At 36.4% G+C, this 22,798-nt stretch overlaps 1 protein-coding gene across 12 annotated transcripts in view; it reads left to right on the top strand.

Annotated features, from left to right (window-relative positions):
* The window catches only part of LOC108721548 (coiled-coil domain-containing protein AGAP005037), a 242,315-nt gene that overhangs the window by 217,861 nt on the left and 1,656 nt on the right, over positions 1-22,798 (top strand). For all 12 annotated transcript variants that reach the window (XM_018446147.1, XM_018446153.1, XM_018446154.1 and 9 more), the window contains 6 exons: positions 3,766-3,991; positions 4,285-4,404; positions 4,486-4,593; positions 4,808-4,990; positions 5,759-5,855; positions 22,571-22,798. The exon at positions 22,571-22,798 is cut by the window's right edge and continues 1,656 nt beyond it. In XM_018446147.1, coding sequence (XP_018301649.1) covers positions 3,766-3,991; positions 4,285-4,404; positions 4,486-4,593; positions 4,808-4,990; positions 5,759-5,855; positions 22,571-22,798 — 962 coding nt within the window. The remainder of the gene's footprint in view (positions 1-3,765; positions 3,992-4,284; positions 4,405-4,485; positions 4,594-4,807; positions 4,991-5,758; positions 5,856-22,570) is intronic.

Below are 22,798 nucleotides of genomic sequence, written 5' to 3'. Positions count from 1 at the left end.
TGAAACACGTTTATGTCAATTATAAATTCTCATAGAGGGTGCTTTATTAATAACTAAAGTTGTATTATGTTATATCCGAATAGTTCCAGTTCTAGTGTCTATGCTTCTTCCCTATGTGTCACGCTATGTTTACCATATTTGTATGTTGTTTCGAATCTTTGATACAATTTTCTTCCGTCGTTCCGTCGTTTCGAACTCTTTTTCTCTTCCTTTTTATTTTCATTCGTTTCTCGCCTCCCGGGACGACACTGTATGGAGGGCACCGGAAAATTGTAAGTCCATTCACGATAAAAAGCTGAGACGAGCGCTGCTGCACGTCGACGTTGCTGGATTTTAAATGAATTAATATGTTCATTTCCATGTAAATCGATTTTCAAAGTATGCCGTATGCGAGGAGAAAAAAAGGCGAGTGCTGGCCCACAATCCAGGCAAAGCGAAAAATAACTAAAACTAAATCAAGCCACGTACGTACAAATAAGTCCGTTCGTATGTGTTTCGTGTGAAACTCATCGACAATACATGAAGCTCGCAGAAGTTACTTTGAAAAACATTTCGCATTTCATATCAGTCACATTCAGTTACCGGCGAATGTTATTTACTGTCTCTCTTTCTTTCGGGAATTCTTTCTAGTCTCCTTTTTTTTCGAGATTATTCACAAGACATCGCGCGACCTCATATTTGGATGAGAAATTCTCACATGCCTCTCTCACCGTGCGTCTCTTTTATTTTAAGCCACACTCACAGAGAAGAAGACATAACGGTAGTAACTATCTAGATGACAATTACTCAAGTTTTATACGTAGATTATATAGTTGGATGAATTATTTTATACTTATTGCAATTATAAAATAATTTCTTCAATTATATTAATTCTGTATATAAAACTCGTAGATATTTTATAGTTGCATCAATTATAAAATAACTTACTCAACTGTTTCAACATTAATTCCTTTTAGGCTTCCACTATTTTCTTCAAAGAAACATGTGGTTTGCGAGTTATCTGCGTCTTGACACATCGTTAAACGCCATCATTTCGTGAACATTCCAGTTTATTAATTCTACATAGTAATCTTTATAAAACTTGCATAGTTATCACTTAATAGTTGCCACCACTATAATTTCTTTGAGTGCACGTATCGTTCGATCACGGCCGAGGAAGCGTAATAGTGCCCTTTTTCTATGTGCCCTTCATATATCACCCCGTTGACGAACGCTTCGCGGCCTCATGGGCATTCGTGCGCGAGATAGGAAGCAATTCGTGCGTTTGTATTATTTTACGGGAGACTTGCGACAAATGCATTTCTTTGCGTTGCATTCGACGCTCGCGTGTCTCATTCCTTTCTCTATTCTCCAGACCGAGTGATATGTCACGGCTGCGTATCTGCCGTCGCCGATCACTCGGAAGCATCACGATACATCCGTCTTATCCGTCCATCCCCTTCCGCCCTGCCGGCCCTACTCGTAAATTCATCCTTTATTCATCGTGTCGGGTATACGTATTTTTATTTGCCCGCAGGGACGCGCGACGTTGCTTATCGTGGGCTCAGTTCATTTGGGATTGTCTCACGGATTGTCTGACGTGTAAAATCACGTCGGGAATTGTTTTCTCGGTCTCACGTAGAACAGGTACACCTAAACGTCAGTTGAATATGATTATTACATAAATTCGCTTCTTTTACATTTGGCACCAATGGCATTTTCACAGCAAAGTATCATGTGATCTTCCACTTTACTTCACAAATATTTAAAAGCTGGATATTACGATTGAATTATTATGAAAAGCAGGATATTATAATTTTATTTATAAAAGCATACTTGTTAGAATAATTGTTGTACGACAAAGAAAAAAGAGGCAACAATAGAAGTTATTATTCAGCTTTTTTTATTTATCATACAACAACTATAGCGACAAAAATTCAATTATAATATTCAGTTTTTTAATATTTGTGATGTAAGGTAAAAGCTGTGACATAACTACAATGTGGAATTATTTAACTTATTATTATTACCTTTTTCATTTAACGTACAACAAATAGCGCGAAAAATATTTTTTTATAAATACAATCACGATACTCTTTTTATAATTCATCTTTATATAATATAATTATTCTTCTGTAAATTCTATCATAATTCTCAGCTATTTATTATTATTGCGCTGCAATCGCAGTAATAATAAGTTAAGTAATTCCATATTGCAATTGTATTATATTTATCGAGAAACCAGGGTGCATCTGTTCTACGTTTGTCGCGTACACGTAGATATTTGTGTATACGTTTACGCAACGCGGAGCTGCCGGGAAACGTGATTAAAACGCGCGCACAAGGAAATTGATTTTCATTCGTAGTGCATCCGCGTAACTCAACTTGATCGTCGATGAAAATATCACTGCGATCAGTAAGCGACGCCTGCATCCGTAAAGATAATTATGTTATTGTAAAGGAACGCTTGTACAGCACATAGCGAAATATACGCCACGAGGGATGTACATACGTCAAATACAGATATATTCAATATACGCACACACGGCCCTTCCATTTGAAACACACAGCGACACTTTTGACCCAGCAGTTAGGTCATCCGTTGTCTCCTTTCTTCCGTTCCTGCCGTGCCTTTCGTCATCCGTCCAATAAAACCGCGGCAATAAAAATGACAGTAAAATTGTGTTGTGTCGCCGACCCGTTTAACCGTTCCTGTCCTCTCATTACCGGACCCCGCTCTTCTATCGTGCGAAACAGTTGTGACGAGGCGTCGATCAACGACGCAACGAGTGGCGAACGTCAAATTTAATCAGCTGATTGAGGAATTGGCCGCGCACTCGAAATGCCGCCAACTTTTATCTATCATGATGGCCGCGCTTCGTAGAGACTCTATAACGAAATCTGGCGTCCACGAACGATTTTGCCAAAATCCTACGAGAGAGAAAGGTATATATAATTTCTCCCTATATATATATATATATATACACTATCTCACTCTAACTTGTATTGTTTCGCTCTATAATCTTAATTGAAATTATAGAGTGAAACAGTGCGAGTTAAAATGGTAAGGTATATATATATACAGGGAAAATGTATATATATATATATCTTTCTCTCTCGTAGGATTTTGACACAATCGCTCATAACCAGACTCTGATATAGGGTTTCTGGTTCTTTGCAAAATTCGGCATGACGAAACGCGGAATGTTCCGAGACATTTGGCTAAGAAAAATGGGAAAGGCAAATTCCGTTGTTCTAATTAATACATAGAGAAAGAAACAGTTTTATTGAAACATCTGAAAATTTATCTAGATACAGATCTGAAAATATAATCTTGGTTATAAAAAAATATAAAATACTTTCAATTTATTGCATTTTCTTGGAAAAGCTGAAAGGCAAAAAAGGTCTAACAAAATATTTTTAGTACATACAATTATCAGATACTTTTGCAACAAAACCGTTCTTTCCATAACAATTTCGCAGTTTACGTCTGAAAATTGGGGAATTTGATTAAATAAAACGTACTGCCGATGATTCATTCCATTTAATTATTCTTTCGGATATTCTGTATTATTTGCAAAAGGATTCGACTTGTACTTGTGGTTGCGCAGTCTTATATCTTTGGCAAAGTTTCAGTTTCGGTCGCTCGCCACTTAGAATTTGGTGCTTTTCGCACGGGAGAGAACGAGCGGAGTCCTTCGAGCTTAAATTCCTTAAATGTTCACGCAATTCGCGGATAATCACACGAGAGATATGCGTTCTTACGCACTAAATGAACGGTTACAGAGAGAGACAGGCACAAGCCGACACCACCACCGAAACCGGCCGCCCTGGTGGCCGGTCAGTACGTGTACAGGGACCTGGCGCTCACGCCGGAGATGTACAACCAGCTGAGAGGTCTGCAGAAGAAGGCGAAGGACCTCAGGCAAGAAGTGAGAAATTTGAGACGCATGTCGCAAGCCCAGGCCCACACAGTGCGTGAGACCATCAAGGACACGTTCATCACGATTAGGTAATAATATATGAACGTATCTCGCAATCGATTGAATGAATAAACTGACGAGATTTTATAATTATAATATAAAAAGTACACGATATGTAGATACGGATAAAGTAAATAAAAAAGTGCGCGACGTCAATTTTATTTACTTTATCCGCTAGTTTTATACAAATATTACAATAATATAATAATTTTTATATAATACATAATAAAATTAAAACACATTTTCTCTCTCGACAATGTTTTAATAAAAGAAATATTGTTCAATGACTATTGATTGTGAATTCACACAATTACTGCTGCAGGGCCATGCTATTATCGGGAGGAGACGCAGTTTGGACGGCTGGGGACACGGAGAAGATTCGACTGAGCCGCGAGGAAGATCTCTACAAACAGGAAGTGATAAGGCTGGAAAAAGATCTCACGTGAGTATCGCCTCCCTAGAGACGACACTGAAAGAAATGTCGCAATCAAGAAACGTAAACGAAACGATTTGCGAATTTCAGCGAGCTCGAGAGCACTGTGGAGGAGCTTCGCGGTAACGTGATCAATAGAAAGACGCGTGTCAATATGTCGGATGTGGAGAACATGGCTTTGATATTGAGTAAATCCAGGTAAGCCACGCGCGCGTTCAATCTCACTTGAGCAGAGCGTCATCTTTGCCGTCGCGTAGTCGACATACGTTGGTAGAATTTTTACAAATGATTTATGTGCGTTGATTGTCTTCTCCTCTCGGCGATAAAACATTCGGAATAGAACGGGAAATTTTAGGGCTAAATGCAACGGCACATACACGGGATAATTTTGCAGAATAATTTTGCGTTTCAGCAAAACTGTGGCCGACCTGAAAGTACGATTCCCGAGTTTGCAAGAAGGTATGAAAGGTCTGCTGAGTTCCGAAATGGAAAAAGTGGTGCGCGAGGAGAAGTTTCTGAAGGAAGAGCCCGAACGACTGGAGTCCGCGTTGAGACGTTGCAAGAAACTCACCGGCACCCTCGTGACGCTTAAACGGTATGACTTTTTACTTTATTGGAATAGTATCGGAAATTTCAGTTCAACAAAATTGTCATATTTTTCGAACGTTTGCGAGCGCAATCAAAAATTATCATCGAAAATTCTTGCGTTTTGTTTATGATACTAAAAGCTCATCAAGTTAAAAAGTAAATTAAATTTATTGCTTATATTAAATGTATATTCTAAATTTTTTAAATTAATTTAACAAAATTTGAAGCATGTAACTATTTCAGATCTCTAATAAAATTTTTTTTAAATATCTCGGTTTTTTAACCAATCGCAAAATTTCAAGTATTAAAAGAAGAAATTAAAAGTAATGAATGATTTAATTGAAAATTAAATTACAATAGTTATTTAAATGTAATGAACGTGTACATTAAATTAATGAAATTTAATGTACTATTCGTAAAATTTTATGAAAAATACATTAAATTTTATAAATTTTCATGAAAAATATATTCAATTTTATGTACATGTACACAAATACACTTTTCAGTTATACATATATTAAATTTAATATAATGTCATGAAATTAAATTCAAATTATGTAAAAAAGTTTATTAAATTTCATTTAATTTTTAACAGTGTAGGCACGAAGAACCGCCTTGACTGACATTTTTTAGAGATAGCTCGATTCTGTAGCCTATCGCAAAATTTTAACATGCGCTTTTCTTGCGACTAATAAGAAATAAATTAGGTCCTATATGTATAACGTCAAAGATTTTCTTCTCTACTGACGAAACTCGGTTTCTGTCCCCCGCTTAGCTTGGCGTCGGTGCAAGAGCAGCGATTACCAAACGCAGCGAGCGTAGATGCCGAGGACACGCCGCCTATAACACCGACGACAGCACAGCATTCCAAGGTAACCGCTCCATTGGCCCCGCTCGCTCGCTCGCTCGCTCGCTCTCTTCTCTATCTATCTATCTCACTCTCTCTCTCTCTCTCTTTCTATCTCTATCTCTATCTATTTCTACCTTCTATCGAGACCTAATCCTCCTACCGATCTCCCGCACCGATTTTTTCTTCGCCGTCGCGATCCCCATAAAATGCACCTATCCGGAAAATACCGCGCCACCCGTTGCATGAAGTATCCCCTCGAGTTCTCCTCGATCAATCCTTGTGTCACGCTTGAATATCCATCGTTTTTCCGTTCTCCCGGCCTCTTCTCCCTCGAGGAAGAAGAAAAAGAAGAATCGAAAAGACATCGCGAGAAGATGGAGGTACGTCGCAGTAATCCGCGAATCGCTAATTCTCAATTAGAGTCTCGGGGGGCGGTCTCGGACGAGAGAAACTTCTGGTCCGAGAGTCCTGGTTGCGAGAGTCCTTTTCCGTAGGGAGTGCGCGTAATCGAGATACAATTGGTCGTGGACGACGCGGATTTTCATTAGAGATATATGGTCCCGGTCACGAGAAACCCTCGAGAGGGTCGCACTTTCCGCCGCGACCGAATGCGGTAAACGAGAGATCCTGCAATACAAATTTCCTACGTGCATTACAATCCTTCCTTCTCGTTGCGTGCACATTTTGTCGTGTGGCACACTTTGTCGCGAGTGGCACAGCACACACACACTCTGATACGTGTGATGATCGAAATATTGGCTTTCGTTAGGAGATGGGCACGTCGCCGGACCTTAACCGCCCGATTATGGGCGCGATGTGTTTCTAGAAGGGATGCATTGTATTTTCCACAATATCAAGTTGGCGATTAATATAATATTAAGTATAATTTTCGAATTATGTGCCATTGAAAATGAAGATTAACTATTCAAATACTTATTCTTCCTACATAGCTCGAGATTTTTTATTTTTAACAAAATTTTGATTTTCTTATGACATTTAATTATTTCAAATTTTGTTGTAGTTTGAAGAATTATGACAAATAACATATTAAAATTTTTGCACAGAAAAATGAACTCCAAATATAATGATACATATTATGTATATATGTTGTGTCTATTTTATATTCAATAGAATGTAGTTATTGAACATACAAATAATTTTTCCTTATTATAACAACATAATAAAAACAATCTAGATTTTAAATTACTTATTACTATATAGATAGTTAATTTTATTATTTGGAAGTATCTAATTGTGAATGAAAAGTGAAATATGAAAACTTAAAGCTTGACCAAATTAGTGAAAATTGTTTTTTTAATACAGTAATTATTATATATTCTAATTGTTATTAATGATAAGAGATTATTAGAAGTTTTGTAATTTTTGTATATTTCAAATAGGTGTCAGATATTTTTCATGAGTTATAGTATATTACATAATATTGATCGTGAAAGTTTTTATTTAATTAATCCATATACGTATTTACACATGAAACATTAACTCTTAATGTATTATTATACGCACATTTCGTTATAGATAATAAAATTAATTAAAAAATTTAATTTAATTTAATTTTAAAAAACTATGGGAAAATAAGATATTTCTTCTGGAACCTTCACATTTTTATAAATGTATATTGCTGCATTTTTTAAAAACTCTTTGTAAAATATGATACAATTCCTTATAATAATTATTTAAAAAGAGAAAGATTTTAATAAGCTAATTGTAATAATCCAATTTCTTGATTTTTATTTATTGATAAATTTCTACTTATTACTTTTTATACAAAGCATAATGTAAAAAAACCGCGTAAGCGTAAACGACCTGCAAAGAGACTACGGAACACGATTGTGCCCATCGCAGCTTCTTGTTCACCTCTGCGAACTTGTTCACCGAACACTATCTCACACGACGGCAATATTACAATCTGCTACCTGTCAACAAAGTAGAGCGTCGATGAGACCACTCTCCACGCTTCGTAGATCTTTCTTGTCCCACATAAGTAAGCCGGTATGGTATTTTGCAGAGACGTGTATTACTATCCGACCACCGCTTACCCCGTATCCTCATTATGCTAACAAGCGCATGCAACGAGTGACATAGAGTTTTGTTCTGGTACATAATATATAAATATGTTTATATCATCAACATTATACGTGAAATACTCGCCACTTTTTTGCGTATACATACGTCATGTGCGTCATACGTCATATTGTATATACATATAAATAATGTTTGTTTTAACGCGCACATTGTGACGCGCGTCGATCAAATGGCATTAATACACATGCATAAATCGCTGCGATGCGCGAGACCATCAAAAGTAGGTATCATTACAACATACGTCTGACTGTGCCTGATTATTAATTGAATTTTGGACATGCGTTATCGCATGTGCAATAATTCTAAATACGTAGATCGTTCTAGCGTATTATTCCCATCGAAATGCCGGACAATCGCGATAAAATTTGAATACCCGTAAAATCTGCTATTATATTAATAAAATTATTATCACTCAATAGTAAAATATAAATGATTGAATTTAATTTTATTCGAAGTATTTCTGTTAATCCTTAATATAGTCGAACTTTAATTTCCTTTGCACCGATCATCAATATTGAAAAAATATATTTTTTTACTAAATAATTATTAGTAAAATCTGTGTTAAATTTATAGGGATAAAACTATATTATTTTAAAACTTCATCTGTAGCTTTAAAGCTGTAAGTAGAACAATGATGGCATAGTCAGACAGACAAGGCAGCTATCGAATCGGCGGAAATACATTTACGACGAGAAATTGGCACATGTGAGTTACGCGAAATTAGAATAATGAGAAATTTATTAGAATAATTGTTAATATATCTAAAAATTTTGCAACACTTTCATTTGTAATATGCAACGTTAGTACTAAAAATTCTAAAGCTAAGTTCTAATTTGGATTGTAAATAATTCCACCGAAAAAGTACGTGCTACATGTAAAATAAAATTTACCTGTTTGGAATTCGGAAATTGTACAATTGTCTACATACATAGCATAGCAAATAAAATAGATAACACGCAGTTGCAAAATTTTGTCGAGTTCTATCGTTAACATGTTTTCCAGTGTTGATATCGAAAGTAACTTAAAAATTGCGATATGAATTCAAAATTACACTCTTCTCTATACGATTTCAAAAATTTGAAAAAATTTGAAGGATTATTGTCGCGAAAGTCTTCCGCTGTCTTCAATCGTTCAATTAGAAACAGACTTGCAGCTCCATTTGCTTTTCTCGGCTCGCTTATCTCGCATTATCATCGATCATTGACATATACGAAATCTGATGTAAACCTTCTCATAAAAAAATTAAACATTTGCCTTTACCCTCTATACGTCATACAACGTGCCGAGCAGCACCAGAGTAAATCACGAAAAGTAATTTTGTGAGTGTTAATAATTGTTGTAACACCTAAAAGAGAAATAATAGTGCTATATATACTGAGAGGTGTTTGATATTTATGACTATAATTACGTCCCAGTCTAAACTAAAAATAACAACATCAATGTTATAATTTCGTATTCAATATGATGGTAAAATAATTATGATTAGGAGTTCCATTTTTATAATTGTTGTTACTATAATAATAATTGTTTTTATAATTTTATATAAAAAATATATATGTATAATTAGCACCGAATATGATTATAATTTACATGTGGCATATTTTTTTTGTAAATAGAACTATAAATATATATATTATTATTAACATTATAGCAGTAATAACTATAAAAATGGAGCTAAATCCTAGCCATAATTATTTTATCATACAATTATAGGCATAAATACCAAGTACTTTTCTCTCAGTATATTTTTAGTGCTACTTAAATAATACTAGCACGTCATATTCACTTTGATAAAAAAATATCAATACTAAAAGATATTATCTGTCCCAAATAAATATCAGCTATCAGACAGTTCTACCGTCGTGTACAAACGAATTGATCTTGGGACTAGTTATAATCTAAACGACAAGGCACTTAACTTCCTGAAAATGCGTTCTCTCCAATTTAAAGTTAAAATTACTTTTTCTGCCACATTGAAATTAATCGCATTTCGCTGTCGCGATTAAACCGCGAAGTCAGTCGCAACACGGACTGTCAATTTTCAACTTCCATACAAGGATCGCCACTACACATTGCGTTGTTGGGGATCCATTAGCGAACGTCCCGCAGCGGCCGACGTCGCTCATCTCTACCCGGGAAATGCCAACATCTTCATTTCCCCTCGGTCACGTATGAAATACTATCAAACCTCTCTTGCCATCTTCTTCGCTAAGCACGGTCCTCCGGGGAATAAACAAAAATGCTAACTGCATACACGAATACACGATGATGGCTCTCTCTCTCTCTGTCTCTCTTTCTATCTCTATTTCTGTCTGTCTCTCTCTTTCTCTCTCTTTCATTTTTTCCCCTCTCTTTTCTCTACCTCTTTTTTTTTCGCGCGTCTTTACCTGTCTCTTCCTTCTCCAAAAATTCGTCTTTTTTCGAGCCGAATTCAGCATCGCACGAGAAAACATTCGACGGAAATAAAATGTGCAATTCTCCTATAAATTGTGTCTCTCTCTCTCTGTCTCTCTCTCTTTCTCTCTCTCTCTCTCTCTCTCTCTCTCTCTCTCTCTCTCTCACTCTTTTTCTCAATCTTTCTTTTTTACTCTTTCCATGTCTTTATCTTTCTCTCTCTCTGTCTGTCTCTGTGATATGGACCCCTCCGTCCTTATTCAACAAACCAATATTTTCAGTGTTTGCTGTGTCCCGATAGTATAGATATCTTTTATACATTTAGCGCATGGTGTGACAAAACATTCGTAGCCGTCGATGCTTATCGTTCATAAGTATCGGAAGAATCGAATCGCTCGGATCGGCTGTCTCGAGCTTCTCTTCCTCTCCCTCTCTTTCTCTCTCATACCTTCTACCTTTTCTCTCTCTCTCTCTCTCTCATCGTCATTCTCTCATTTCGAGAGCGATTCGAAGATTGCTTAAAGAGTGGCAATGCAACGTTCGCCTAAACGTCGCGTTGCTTTAACTATCTTCTTATAACGAATATTGCCTTACTATCCCATGAAAGCGACCTCGCAGCTTCATATCTTGCGCTCTGCGTCTCGCTTCGCAATGCGGACGATAGCTGATTTACGATGTAGGAATAATAATTATAGAAGCAGAAATAAAACACGGACGGAAATGAGAAGTGCTTCCATTCGCGCAGAGCGCAAGATGAAGCGCCGCAAGATCGCCCCGATGGCATAGAGCGCAAGATCGCTTTCACGACCCTCTTCTTCGACGACGCCGATCACGATGTTTTGTCAGATCATTCATGAGTGTTAGTTGTGGTATAACGACGGAAAATCTGCGTCGCGACGAGTCTCTTCTTTTCCTCTTTTTTTTTTATCTTTTTTTTCTACGAATATCGCATTATAATTCATTCAAGACGGCTGTTCGCCGTTGCTGATAACAGAGCAGATACGTCTCGTCTTTGATAATGAGTGAAGCGGGAGAGAGGCTTCCGCTTGCTGAAGCTCTCTCTTTCTCTCCGCATCTATTTTTTTTTTTGCAAAAGAATCGCGAGCGACGCGGGTTATCGCAAGCTATATCGTACACGAAAAAACTCTGTGTACTAAAAAGATTAGAAAAGAAAAAGTAAAAATTAAAAAAAAAGAGACAAATAAACAGATGTTACAATCTAACAGATAGTGAAAATAATATTAATTTTTTAGTATGGCTGGAAGTGGAGTACTAACTTCAAGGAGGCCATACAGACCAGTCACGAGTAAATTTTTACTTATTCATACTTATAAATTATTATAATTATCATTACTATTATAAAAGATTTACCGTTTATTATTCTATTATTATTATTATTATCATTATCATTATTATTATTATAATTATTATTCTGTACTGTTTTTATATATATTATATATACACGCATATACATATATATCAAACACACGGAATATATTTATATTCTTTTTTTATTCGGTATGTCTGCAGCACAATCATTATACTGTCGATAACTGTTATCCTTTCACGGCACTTCGGAGCATTCCGCCAAATCCTGCTATCCATTTTGTCATTTTGTTTGGGATGTAAAGCGAAAGTAAAAGCTTTTCTTTCTCTCGTAAATCCCATTCGTGCACTATTCCAACAAGATCATTGTATAAATTTCCCATAATTTGTATACAATAATTTGCATAGTCCACGCACACAGATTTGTGGAATAAATATTGTCGCTATTGCGAAATATTGGTTTCAACGAGAGATAAAAACTGGGGAAAAAATTGAGAGTTTATTCTCACGTATGTGGGTAAATAAAATAATAAACTGTATATAGATATATATGTTTGTGTATATGTGTGTGCAGAATTTTTAATTTTTCTGTTTGGGGTTTATGAAAAAATCCAACATTTATAGCAGTTTAGTGGAATTCTTCGGAGTTAATAAAGCGAGTCTAACTCTCCTATCTCTCACACATGTGCTACAGTCATCTGACATTCTACTTCTCAATCATAGTTTTGATACCACATGCTTGCTCTGAGACGAATCTTTTTGTCCGATTTTTTGATTTTTAATTTTTGTACGCTCGCGTTCTCTATCACTTTGTGCTATATAAAGAAAAGTGTCAAAAGTGACAGATGCTTTTTCTTTTGTCAACATACTTCATTGGAAATATTCGGAAAACATAGGCGACTGATTGATTGGCATCGTGTTTGTACTGGTTGTTTAAGGATCGAGAAATATGTTTTTGTAAATGCAATTTAAAAATGGCCTAAAATGTGCAATAGATATAAGCAGCTTTGAACGATCAGAAGAAAATCGCTCGTGCGATCGTAACGTGCATTCTTACAGGATCTTGGAAAATTATGTTGCGTTTCTCTTAATCATTGTGATTTATTAATAATTTTATATGGACCGAAAATAATAATAAGAGAAATTATTTTTACTTATAACCTACTTTTACTTATAACTTCAGCTTTATTTACAAAGTAAAGCTTAATATTGAATAAAGTTACATCACAATTGCGTAGCAAACAGATTTTAAATATGCACTTTTTCTTTAGTATTTATTTTAGTATATTTATAATTATTATTGTATATAATATATAATAATGCCACGCAGCTTAATTAAATCTTTTCATAGTTTTAGTATGCGAAACGCATCTCAACGTTTTATTACAATTCCTTAAATTTTACTTATTTAAATTATTTAAATTTTAATTCTTGTTAAATGTTAATCTCTCTTCGACATTACATTAGCACGTGCCTACAAATCATCAGACTTTCATGCTCGAATCTCTGCAAATAACTCATATCTTTTGACATTATCTTCTAAATATATGGAAACGCGAACACTTCAGGAATGTCTCACTCCCTGGATCTCTCTATTATTAAATCCGCTTGTATCTACTGCACGTTTTTCATGGAGCACATTGAAAGGAGAATCGCGACGTCCGAAACGCAAGGAACGCCGCGCGATTTCTCGCTCTATTCTGAAGTTATTTTGCACTCTACTTGATTTTCCTACAGCTTTACACTTCTTTTCTGCTTGAGACCGTTCAAATATTCTGCTAGTGCCTGCGTCCGATACAAATGACAAGGGAAGAAAAGCCTTTGTCCTGCGGCTTCCGCGATATCATTTAATTCGATACGAAATTCTCGCGAGAAAACATTTATGAGGCACATCAATTGTCCAAAATTATCCAGTTATAAACACACAAACACACACACAGAGTTACACTACTCAGATACATGTGTATTGGTTAGTGTCATTTACATACAATTAGCCAGTTCGAAAGATGAGCAAACTTTCGTTAAGACTCTGCTGTGCTACGTGCTATACGTCTTTGATTTTAGCGCTCTCACTTCGCCTTTTTCGCAAGATATACCTATTTATATAATATATATTTACAACAACGTTTCCTTCTTGATTTCCATCCGCGCATCCAAACACTTTCGGGCTATAGTCCTTACCGAGACGCCCATATGCCGATTCGACGCGAAAGACGAAGAAAGGAGAGCGCTTTCGCTCATCGAGCATCGGCAAACGTCGAGGATTGTCTGGCATCGTCGTCGATATAAGATCGATTTTTCTGATCCGAATAGCTAATTCTTTTTAAGAAGCAACTTCGTAAAAGACTTTTCAATCTTGAAATGCTAGTTCAAACGAGAAAATCTTATGCTCTTTGTTGCGAAATGTATCTCGCGAAATATGAAACAATACTATTATCCATAAATTTTATAGTAAAACCGAGTTAAAACATAGTTATTATATTTGTTTTACATGAAAAGAACGGTTTTATTAAAGTATTTAAAAAGTATTAAAAATTTATTATAGTTAGATTCAGTTCTGAAAGTAACTTTTCTTGGACCATTAAAATAATTATGTAAGACGCTTAAACTGGTTGCTAGAAATTTAAAAGACTTCAGTATTATCAATTGCAGTATTATCAATGTTAAGTTTTACATAATTATTTTGATGCTCCAAAATTATTTTTAGATCAATATCTAATTAAATTTTTAGATACTTTAGCAGAATCGTTTTTTCCATATATAAAATAGAGAATGTCCTATCAACGCGACCATCCCTTATATCCTTATAGGATAAGGTTGAATTAAAAATATTCAGATGAAAGTTCTATGGCCTGATGAGGCACAAATAATAAAATTAATTTCCGAATTGATTTTTCATGATTATATTGACTATTTTTTTTATGGAGCTGTATCACTTTTTTACATAATAGGATTCTTCTAATTGTTCTGTATATATAAAAGTATTTATCGAAAAATCAATAATTTGCGAGACAGTTTATATTCTGACATATTTTGACATGAAAAATAAAATATAAAATAAGTGAACTATTAATTTTTTGATAATCACTTGAATACTTTTATGCAAAATAAGATTTATTCGTGCTCGAACAGACAACTTTTGTTTGAACATATTTTTATTTCGACCTTATCCTACAAAAATATAAAGGATAATCACGTTGGGTGAAATCTAACACCCTGTATACTCGAGACAAGTTCGAATTTTGATGCATCCAATGGAAACGGCTATACGTTTATTCCATAAAAATGCAAATGCAAGGATTTCGGGATATATCCCTGCGTCATATATCGGTTTTGCATTCCCGAAACGTCCAGGAATCGTGCCTGCTGAAATTTTTGCGGCGTTTCTGGATCCCGGTCGGCGATGCGAGACAGTCCGACGGCACACACGACACGACAGTAGTAGAAACGCGGCAGTAGTAGCGGCCCGATCTCAGTCAGACACACATACACACTTGCTCCAATCCACTTCTTATAGTAAGGTCTCGCCCGCACCCTTCGTCCACCACTACGACCAGCTCCTTCGTCCTCTTAACCGTCGTCTGTACCATCTTCGTACGTTTTTTCAAGGTTTACATTGGATTTCCCGTTGCGTGACGTACCACGATGATGGCACGCATCACCCGCGCGCGCAAGTGCATCTCACAGAGATTCTCCCTTGTATTGCTGTGCTAGTCTTTTTTCCACCGACTCCCTCTCTTTTTCTCTCTTTTTCTCTTTCTCTCTGTCTTTTTTCTCTCTATCTCACCTCGTCACATCCACCAGTCTTTTAGTCGGGACGACAAGAGGTCACTTGACGCATGATGACGCGTCTGGCCTCCACGTTCCGTCCAAACGTCGCGATCCTCCGCGGCTGAAGTAAATCGAATCACTCGGATTGCTTGCTGCTCTCAGCAGCGTGTACATATGTATATACATTTTATAAATATATATTTTATATGATCCGATAACATTAATTGTCGCGATGGGCTCGTACCGGTGCGCCGCCTCGTCACAGCTCGCGCATAGGAAATTCGAGAGGGTGGTTCTACCTACCAGCTGCGACCACGAAAAAATATGCGTCTGCATATGTGCCTCTGTATGTACGTGCGCGCGAGCATACATGCCAAGTGGAATAAAGTCAACAATTACGCGACATAATCCATGTGGCGATTTTAAGGATGTGGATCGAAGTAGAATGATTTCCATCCCTTTTCTATTTTTTACGAGACTAGAATATCGACATCTTCCAAATGGATTTCCGTTAAGGGATTACCGTATATAATAAATTAAATTCAATAATTTATTTAATAAACTGATTTACTGAGAATACAAATTATTTTAAAGTAGGTGAAATAAATAAGTCAAATAATGTAGACTTTATTTGATTTGTTTCAATATATTTTATGTGATCGCAAGATATTGCGAAGGGAAAATGTTGTTAAATTTATTCCACTTGCTAACGTATATCATGTGTCCATCATTATAGTTCTTCTGCTATAATCGACGATTATTGGTGGAATGATACACGTTTACATCTAAATACGTACAACGTACGACACTTTGAGGATAGTCCCTCTACAAATAGTGGGATACATTCAAATTATTATAGTGCGCTTTATTTTTAGTACTATTTTTCATCAAAATTGAATTAACTGAAGCAATTTTCTAGATTAATAGTTATTAAAGCCCCCTTATAATTTGATTAAAAACAAATATTCGCATAAACTACTAGACAACTAAACTTATTTGTACAATTCTAATTCTTCGGTTTTTAATTGTTTTCCACTGCATCATTATTATGAAGCTTATTAGGCTTATTTGATTAGTACTCACACGCACTTATGTTTACAATCCACAAGCATTTCTTCGTGTTCACGCGCACGTCTGCAAAGGATGGAGCGAATTGAGATTCGTTAAATTCTCTCGGTATCTCTGTTCTTATGTGTTAATTACATAGACTAATCACTCTCGATTCGTTGATATATACGGAAAAGATGATTTTGCCGAAGTACTTAGCCAGATACAGATCTGAACATAATTTTGTTAAACTATCGAAATAATTATACGAAATAATTATAGGAAACTCAAGCATGCTACAATGCTTGCAAAAGTTTTGAAATTATAGCAGTCAGTTTTAACGTCCTACATAATTATTATGATAGTCCAACAAAATTATTTTCAGATCTATATTTAGCTGATTTTTAAATACTTCAGTAAAATTGTTCTTTTCGTATTGTATTATAAAAATTCTTCGTATTGTTGCTGTTGTTTAAAAAAATTTTTGGAATTATCTCGAAAGAACGAAAGACATGTAAAAAATATATAAAACACTGAAATGCCTTTCGTAAATCTTTTCAACGTCAAGAAAAGACGGATTTGACGAGTCTCGATCAGTCTCGACAAATGTAATCGCAATTAATTAAACGCGCAATGACGAGGCTGTACAGCACTCTAGCACCTCGGAACAATCTAGCACTCGAGATAACCAATGTCATTCTATGACTTGGAAGCGAAAGGGGAAGAAATGTTACATATCAAGGAAAATATATCGTATTAACCTCAAGCTATATAGAGAGTGATGTTGATTGTTTTAATTTTGAAGTGTCGGTATTGTACGTCGCGAAAACTACTGGATAAAATGGAGTGGCCATAAATTCGCGCATATGGCGTAGTGAAATCTTTTAACCAAGCTGGAGTTGATCTCCACATCTTAAAGTTAAAGAATATTAAAAGCCTTTGGCAAATAACTTTACAAGTCAAAATTTCTAATAAATAATTTTTTATTAGAAAATCTGACTAAGAAATAATTATTTAAAATATAACTATCTAAACAATAAAATAAATAATTTTTTTATTTTATTTAAGCGAAACTTCAATTGTAGTTTGAGTGAAGAGAGTCAATGATGGTATCTCTCAAATTGATAAAAAAAATTCACTATCGGATAGATGCGCGAATTTATAATCACGTCAGTCTACACGCTGGCGTGTAGCATCTCTAGAAGTCTAATTAGTTCCCTCACTTATAATTTGTACGATATTTCGGCTTCTTATATGTCTGGTTTTTCCACGCTATGTCGTATTTGCTCCTGTCGACGGTTTGCTACCACATAATCACCTTTTTCGATTTCACCGATACCGATCGAATGTTATTATCGCGTCTCGATATGAGTAGTCCGCCCTCGTGCAAGATTCATCATTCTTTTTTCCATCACATTCTCTCTCACTTTCTCTCTTTTTCTATTTCTGTTTCTCTTTCTCTCTCTCTCTTTTTCTATTGTGTATATGTATGTATATACCCATCCATCGAAAACACACTTTGAGGAATCGATATACATATATTATATGTATATCTATATATACTATATATATATATACTCTCCATTTCTCTTCCTTCCCATTTCTGTCTGTCTCTGTCCATCTCATTTCTCTATCTTTTTCTCTATATATCTATCTATCTATATGAGTCTGAGTCCGTACTATATACTTAATATACTATATTGCCTTACTATAAGGATTGGACTGAAGGTTTTCTCTGTGTATTTTTTGATTGGCCGATATTTCTTTTTTTTTCGATATTTATGTATAATATATACTACCTTGTATTATTTCTCGGGTTTTGTTCGTTTCACAACTAGCCAGAGTATTAATTACTAGGCACGTTTCGTACGTACGTGTGCGGCATGCGGCATGTGTATGTACGTCTGTGTGTGTATGTGGCGTGTGTGTATGTATGCTTGTCACACATAAAATACGTACGTATGTAAGATCTTGGGTAGACGCGCATGCAGTTTTCGCATGGGAGAAGGCATCCCCGTCGTTTTCTCTCTTTATCTCTTTTCGTTTTTTTTTTCTTTTTTTTCGTTCTTATCCGCGCCTTCGAGATGCATGCTGTTATATTCTGCGTATAAGAGTATCCTCCGTTGCTTCGAAACCCGGAAGGTCGGCGTCATTTGTGCGGGCATCGACACAATACGAGCGTACTCGTACTATTTCGTAAACGGCGAACTCGGTAAGAAAAACGTCTCTGCTTCTATTTCAATGTAACTGCGATCTACATCTCTGTGCACCTCGACCATCGACATGGGCACAACAATCTTCATACGATATGTTTCATTTTATTTTGAACAAGGAGAACTTGTGTGAACGGTGATCATGTACACGGAGTGATCGCTCGTGGTGCACGTGGCGGTATTTTTTTTTGTCGAGAACCGAAAATGATTTTCCGTTAAGGTATAAAGGTATCACTAATTTTCACAATTACGAAGAAATAAAGATGTCTGGTAGACTGTACTCTTCGGGAACGCAAGTACTTAAAAAAAATAAAGTGTTTAATATTTATGATAATTGCATGATACAGTAATTATGATTAAGAGCTTCATTTTTATAGTTATTACTCTGTGATGTTCATCGTAATAATTATATTTATAGTTTTATCGAAAAATTACATAGTTGACACGAAATTTTAGTTAATACTACTAATAATTTCTATAATAGATCTAATACTAATAATTTCTGATAATAGATTCTGGTAATTGCAACCGTTTTTTTCTCCCAGTGCAGATGGCAAACTGTTATTTTTCTGGATAAATATTAAACGAAGTTGCTTGAACAATATGTCGACATTTCGAAAATCACGAGGATTAAATTTAGTCGTGAAAAAAATTAATTAATTAATCATGCATGGTTTTCAACAAATAACATCGCCACGTTCGCCAGCAGTGCGCCAATTACCGAACGTCCTGTACGTACTTATCTTCGTTTGCGTTACTATAATCCATCCCTGCCCGAGTAACATAAGGATGTGACGACGACTTTTTCTCTTTCAAATCTCACGCGTTGCTCTTTTTTTACTCCGTGCTAGAACGGATTCACCGCGGACGATATCGCGATAAACCGCGCGTTTAAAACTCGTATTGGTTCTAAGCGATTTTTTTATTTGCTCGTAACTCTCGATCCGTGAGACGACTGATACGAGATCCATCCGGAGTCAGTCTCGAAACGACGACAGGTCGATGCCCGGGCGATGCGCCGCGCGTTCTCGGCTCTTTCCTGCGCGAGATCGTATGGACGACGGGCAGAATATCGTACGAGACACTCGATAAGATCAGGGGTGATCACGCCAAGAATAAATCCGACAGCGCGAGGTTGCAATCAGAAGATACAACTCAAGCAAGATATTGCAATAAATCACGATAACGTAAAAAATGACGTTAAAGTGAATCATGACTGATTGAAAAATGACTTTTAACAATCATTTTAGAATCATTTTGGAGCCATTTTGACTTCATTTTGGTGTCATCATGACTTATGTTCTGTTTGGAAGTGGTTAAGTGAGCCCTCAGTAATTGTTGCTTGTGATATTATTGGAGTAGACCTTTAAATCCATGATAAATCTTTAAGAATGTAACAACCCAAGGAACAAAAGTCAACAAAAATTATATTGACGTCAAAATGATTTTATTTTGATACTTAAAGTCAATAAACAGTCAAATTTTGTAACCAAAAATCATCATTTTGATGTCAAGGTACGTCATTTTGACTTTCTCTTAACTTGATGTGTTCCTTGGGAACAACAGCGAGCTCTCGCCCAATCGTGTCTTCCGATTGTGCTCTTCATAGTGTAATTAATTTCATCAATCATCAATTATATATTGTAAATATTAATTTTATCAAAATCATCGAGGGGATTTCAACGGTCACTACAGTCTCCCTCTAGACAATCTCACGCTGTCGCATCCCACAACGTAAAATGTCGTAAACGATCGCGAAGATCGATCTTCGAGAATCTACGATCTTTCTTGGCCCTTTTACATGATTCGCGGACCTTGGCATGATTCACCCTCGACTTTTCGCGCATCCGCGTTAAAAACGAGAAACGAAAAATTTTCGCGAAAAACGCGAACGGACCGCGTGCTCTCTCCGTCTCTTCTTTTCTGTTCTCTCCGCGCGGTCCACGATTATGACCTCTGACCTCGGATTTTTGATTTTTGGTTTCTCTGTTTTTTTTTTTAAGTTGACTAATACCGGACAGCAATCGATGCCAAATGTAAAAGAGCCCCAAACGAGTACTGACTTGTAACACGCACAACGCACGCACAAAACGTATAACCGACCCGCAGGTAATTATCTAACGGAATTAATCATATTTACGTATTATATCCTACGATTGTGTGCCTTCTTTTTCGTTCACTTATTGCGATTCACGACTCATCATTGCGCTCTTTCTCTCTCTCTCTCTCTCTCTCTCTCTCATTCTTTCTCTCTTTCTATCCATATCTCTCTCTCTCTCTCTCTCTCTTATCCATCTTTTTCTCTTGCGCGCCTTTTCTCTTTCACTTTTCTTTCGTCGTTCACTATATTCTGCATTTCCATGATTTACGCTCATTACGTCTCTTATCGTTCATCGTCTCATAATCATGCTCTCTCTTCTGTCATATCGTTATTACGCATGCACATTATTCGCACATATACGCATGACATAGAAAAAAAAAGACGAAATTCGACTCGCGATCGTACGATCGTGGTGTATCGAAGTGCGTCTTCGGCGCAAAAAAAGTTCACGCGGTTCAACGACACGAAACGCAAAGTCCGAATGTGAATCAAACCGAATACTTGAAGGGTTAATTTGATAAAATTATTAAATATAACTTAATTGTTAATTATGCGTTAAGATATTGCACGTATAAAGAATAGTTTTTAAGTACTCTAAAAGATTTTAAAAGGTAATTAACTTAAGACGAAAATTTTATATATGTAAAATGGCTTAGTTTCAAAGATACATCTATGGAAAAAATGTAGTTTTTTGATGGAACTTTGTGTTCTTGGAACATACATAAAGTTTTATAAAAATAACTCAAGTAATTTTTGAAGTTTTTAAAAAAAGAAGATGAAATTTTTCCTTCGACTTTGACATCCTGTATCTTTAAAACTAAATCATTTTGGACATATCAAGTTTTCATCTCGAATTAATGTGAAGAATCGTCTTAAATCTTTTAAAATATTTCAGAATACTTTCACTAGAAAGATCACCCATTACCTAAGAATTAATATATAATATAATCAGTTATGAGATATTTCAGAGTCGCCAAATAGCATAAAAATTATTGAATAATTTTTTACGTTAGTAATAATTTTATTAGAAAATTTGTTAATATTAATAAATATGGTACAATCAATCATAAAGCAATATCGGACTTTGCGTGATCTGTGTTTTCAAGTATCATCACTCTGTTATCTCTTTTTCGCAATTCATCCTTCCTTCAATCTCATTATTCGGATCTTCGCATCGAGACGCCACTTTCTACGATCACCGCTCTCGTTGTCAGAAAAAGCATCCGCAGCGACGGCATACTGCAAACGAGAAAGTGTATCATGATACACGACACTTTCAACATCCGGTACTGGACTACTTCCGGTGTCTGCACCAAGCACCAAGAATCAAATTTTAAAAATGTATTTCTGTACATACGATCAAGTGTACATAGTCGATATTCAAAGTTCTTACATTATTATCGTTCTCTACACCCTTATACATCTATATGTGTCTTTATGTATGTACGTCGTGTCTACAAGCGCGTAAGTATCTATATGTATCGTTGTGTACTTTATACACGTTTTTACATCAAAAACTCGCGCGGCACCTCGCGAGGTACCGAGACACCCCTGGACGATCGCGCGGGATGCTTCTTCTCAACGAGAGCGCGCAAAAACAAAGCACGATTCATCCCACGATGCCAAGAGTGCGTCGCGCCAGCATGCGGAAGGACACCCGACGCGGTCCGCGTCCCCCAGGGGGAATCAGCTCCTGTGAGACGCTGGCGCGACGCCGCGAGGCAGAGCCGGGCCCCACCCGTTCTTGGCCCGACCGTTGATTCCACGTGTCTGAACGAACAGGCAACTGCCCCTGTGCCAGCGGAACGCACTGTCGTGGGGTCAGCGGGCGTCCTCGGGGGAGGGGGCCTCCCTCACGAGTCATCCGCCGACCATCAGCAGCGTCCGGAGAACGCACTCGACGCTCTGCTAGACGAGTTGCAGACCTTCTCCCGACCAAGCTCGCAGATGGGTCACGTGTCAAGCAGCCTGTCGGTGCACCCGGGTTCGAACACGCTCCTGGCCGACATC

This window comes from Mycetomoellerius zeteki, unplaced genomic scaffold, assembly GCF_001594055.1.
Source record: "Mycetomoellerius zeteki isolate Tzet28-1 unplaced genomic scaffold, Tzet1.0 scaffold174, whole genome shotgun sequence".
NCBI lineage: Eukaryota > Metazoa > Arthropoda > Insecta > Hymenoptera > Formicidae > Mycetomoellerius > Mycetomoellerius zeteki.
Note: the sequence above shows the minus strand (reverse complement) of the source record. Positions and strands in the feature narration are given on the sequence as shown.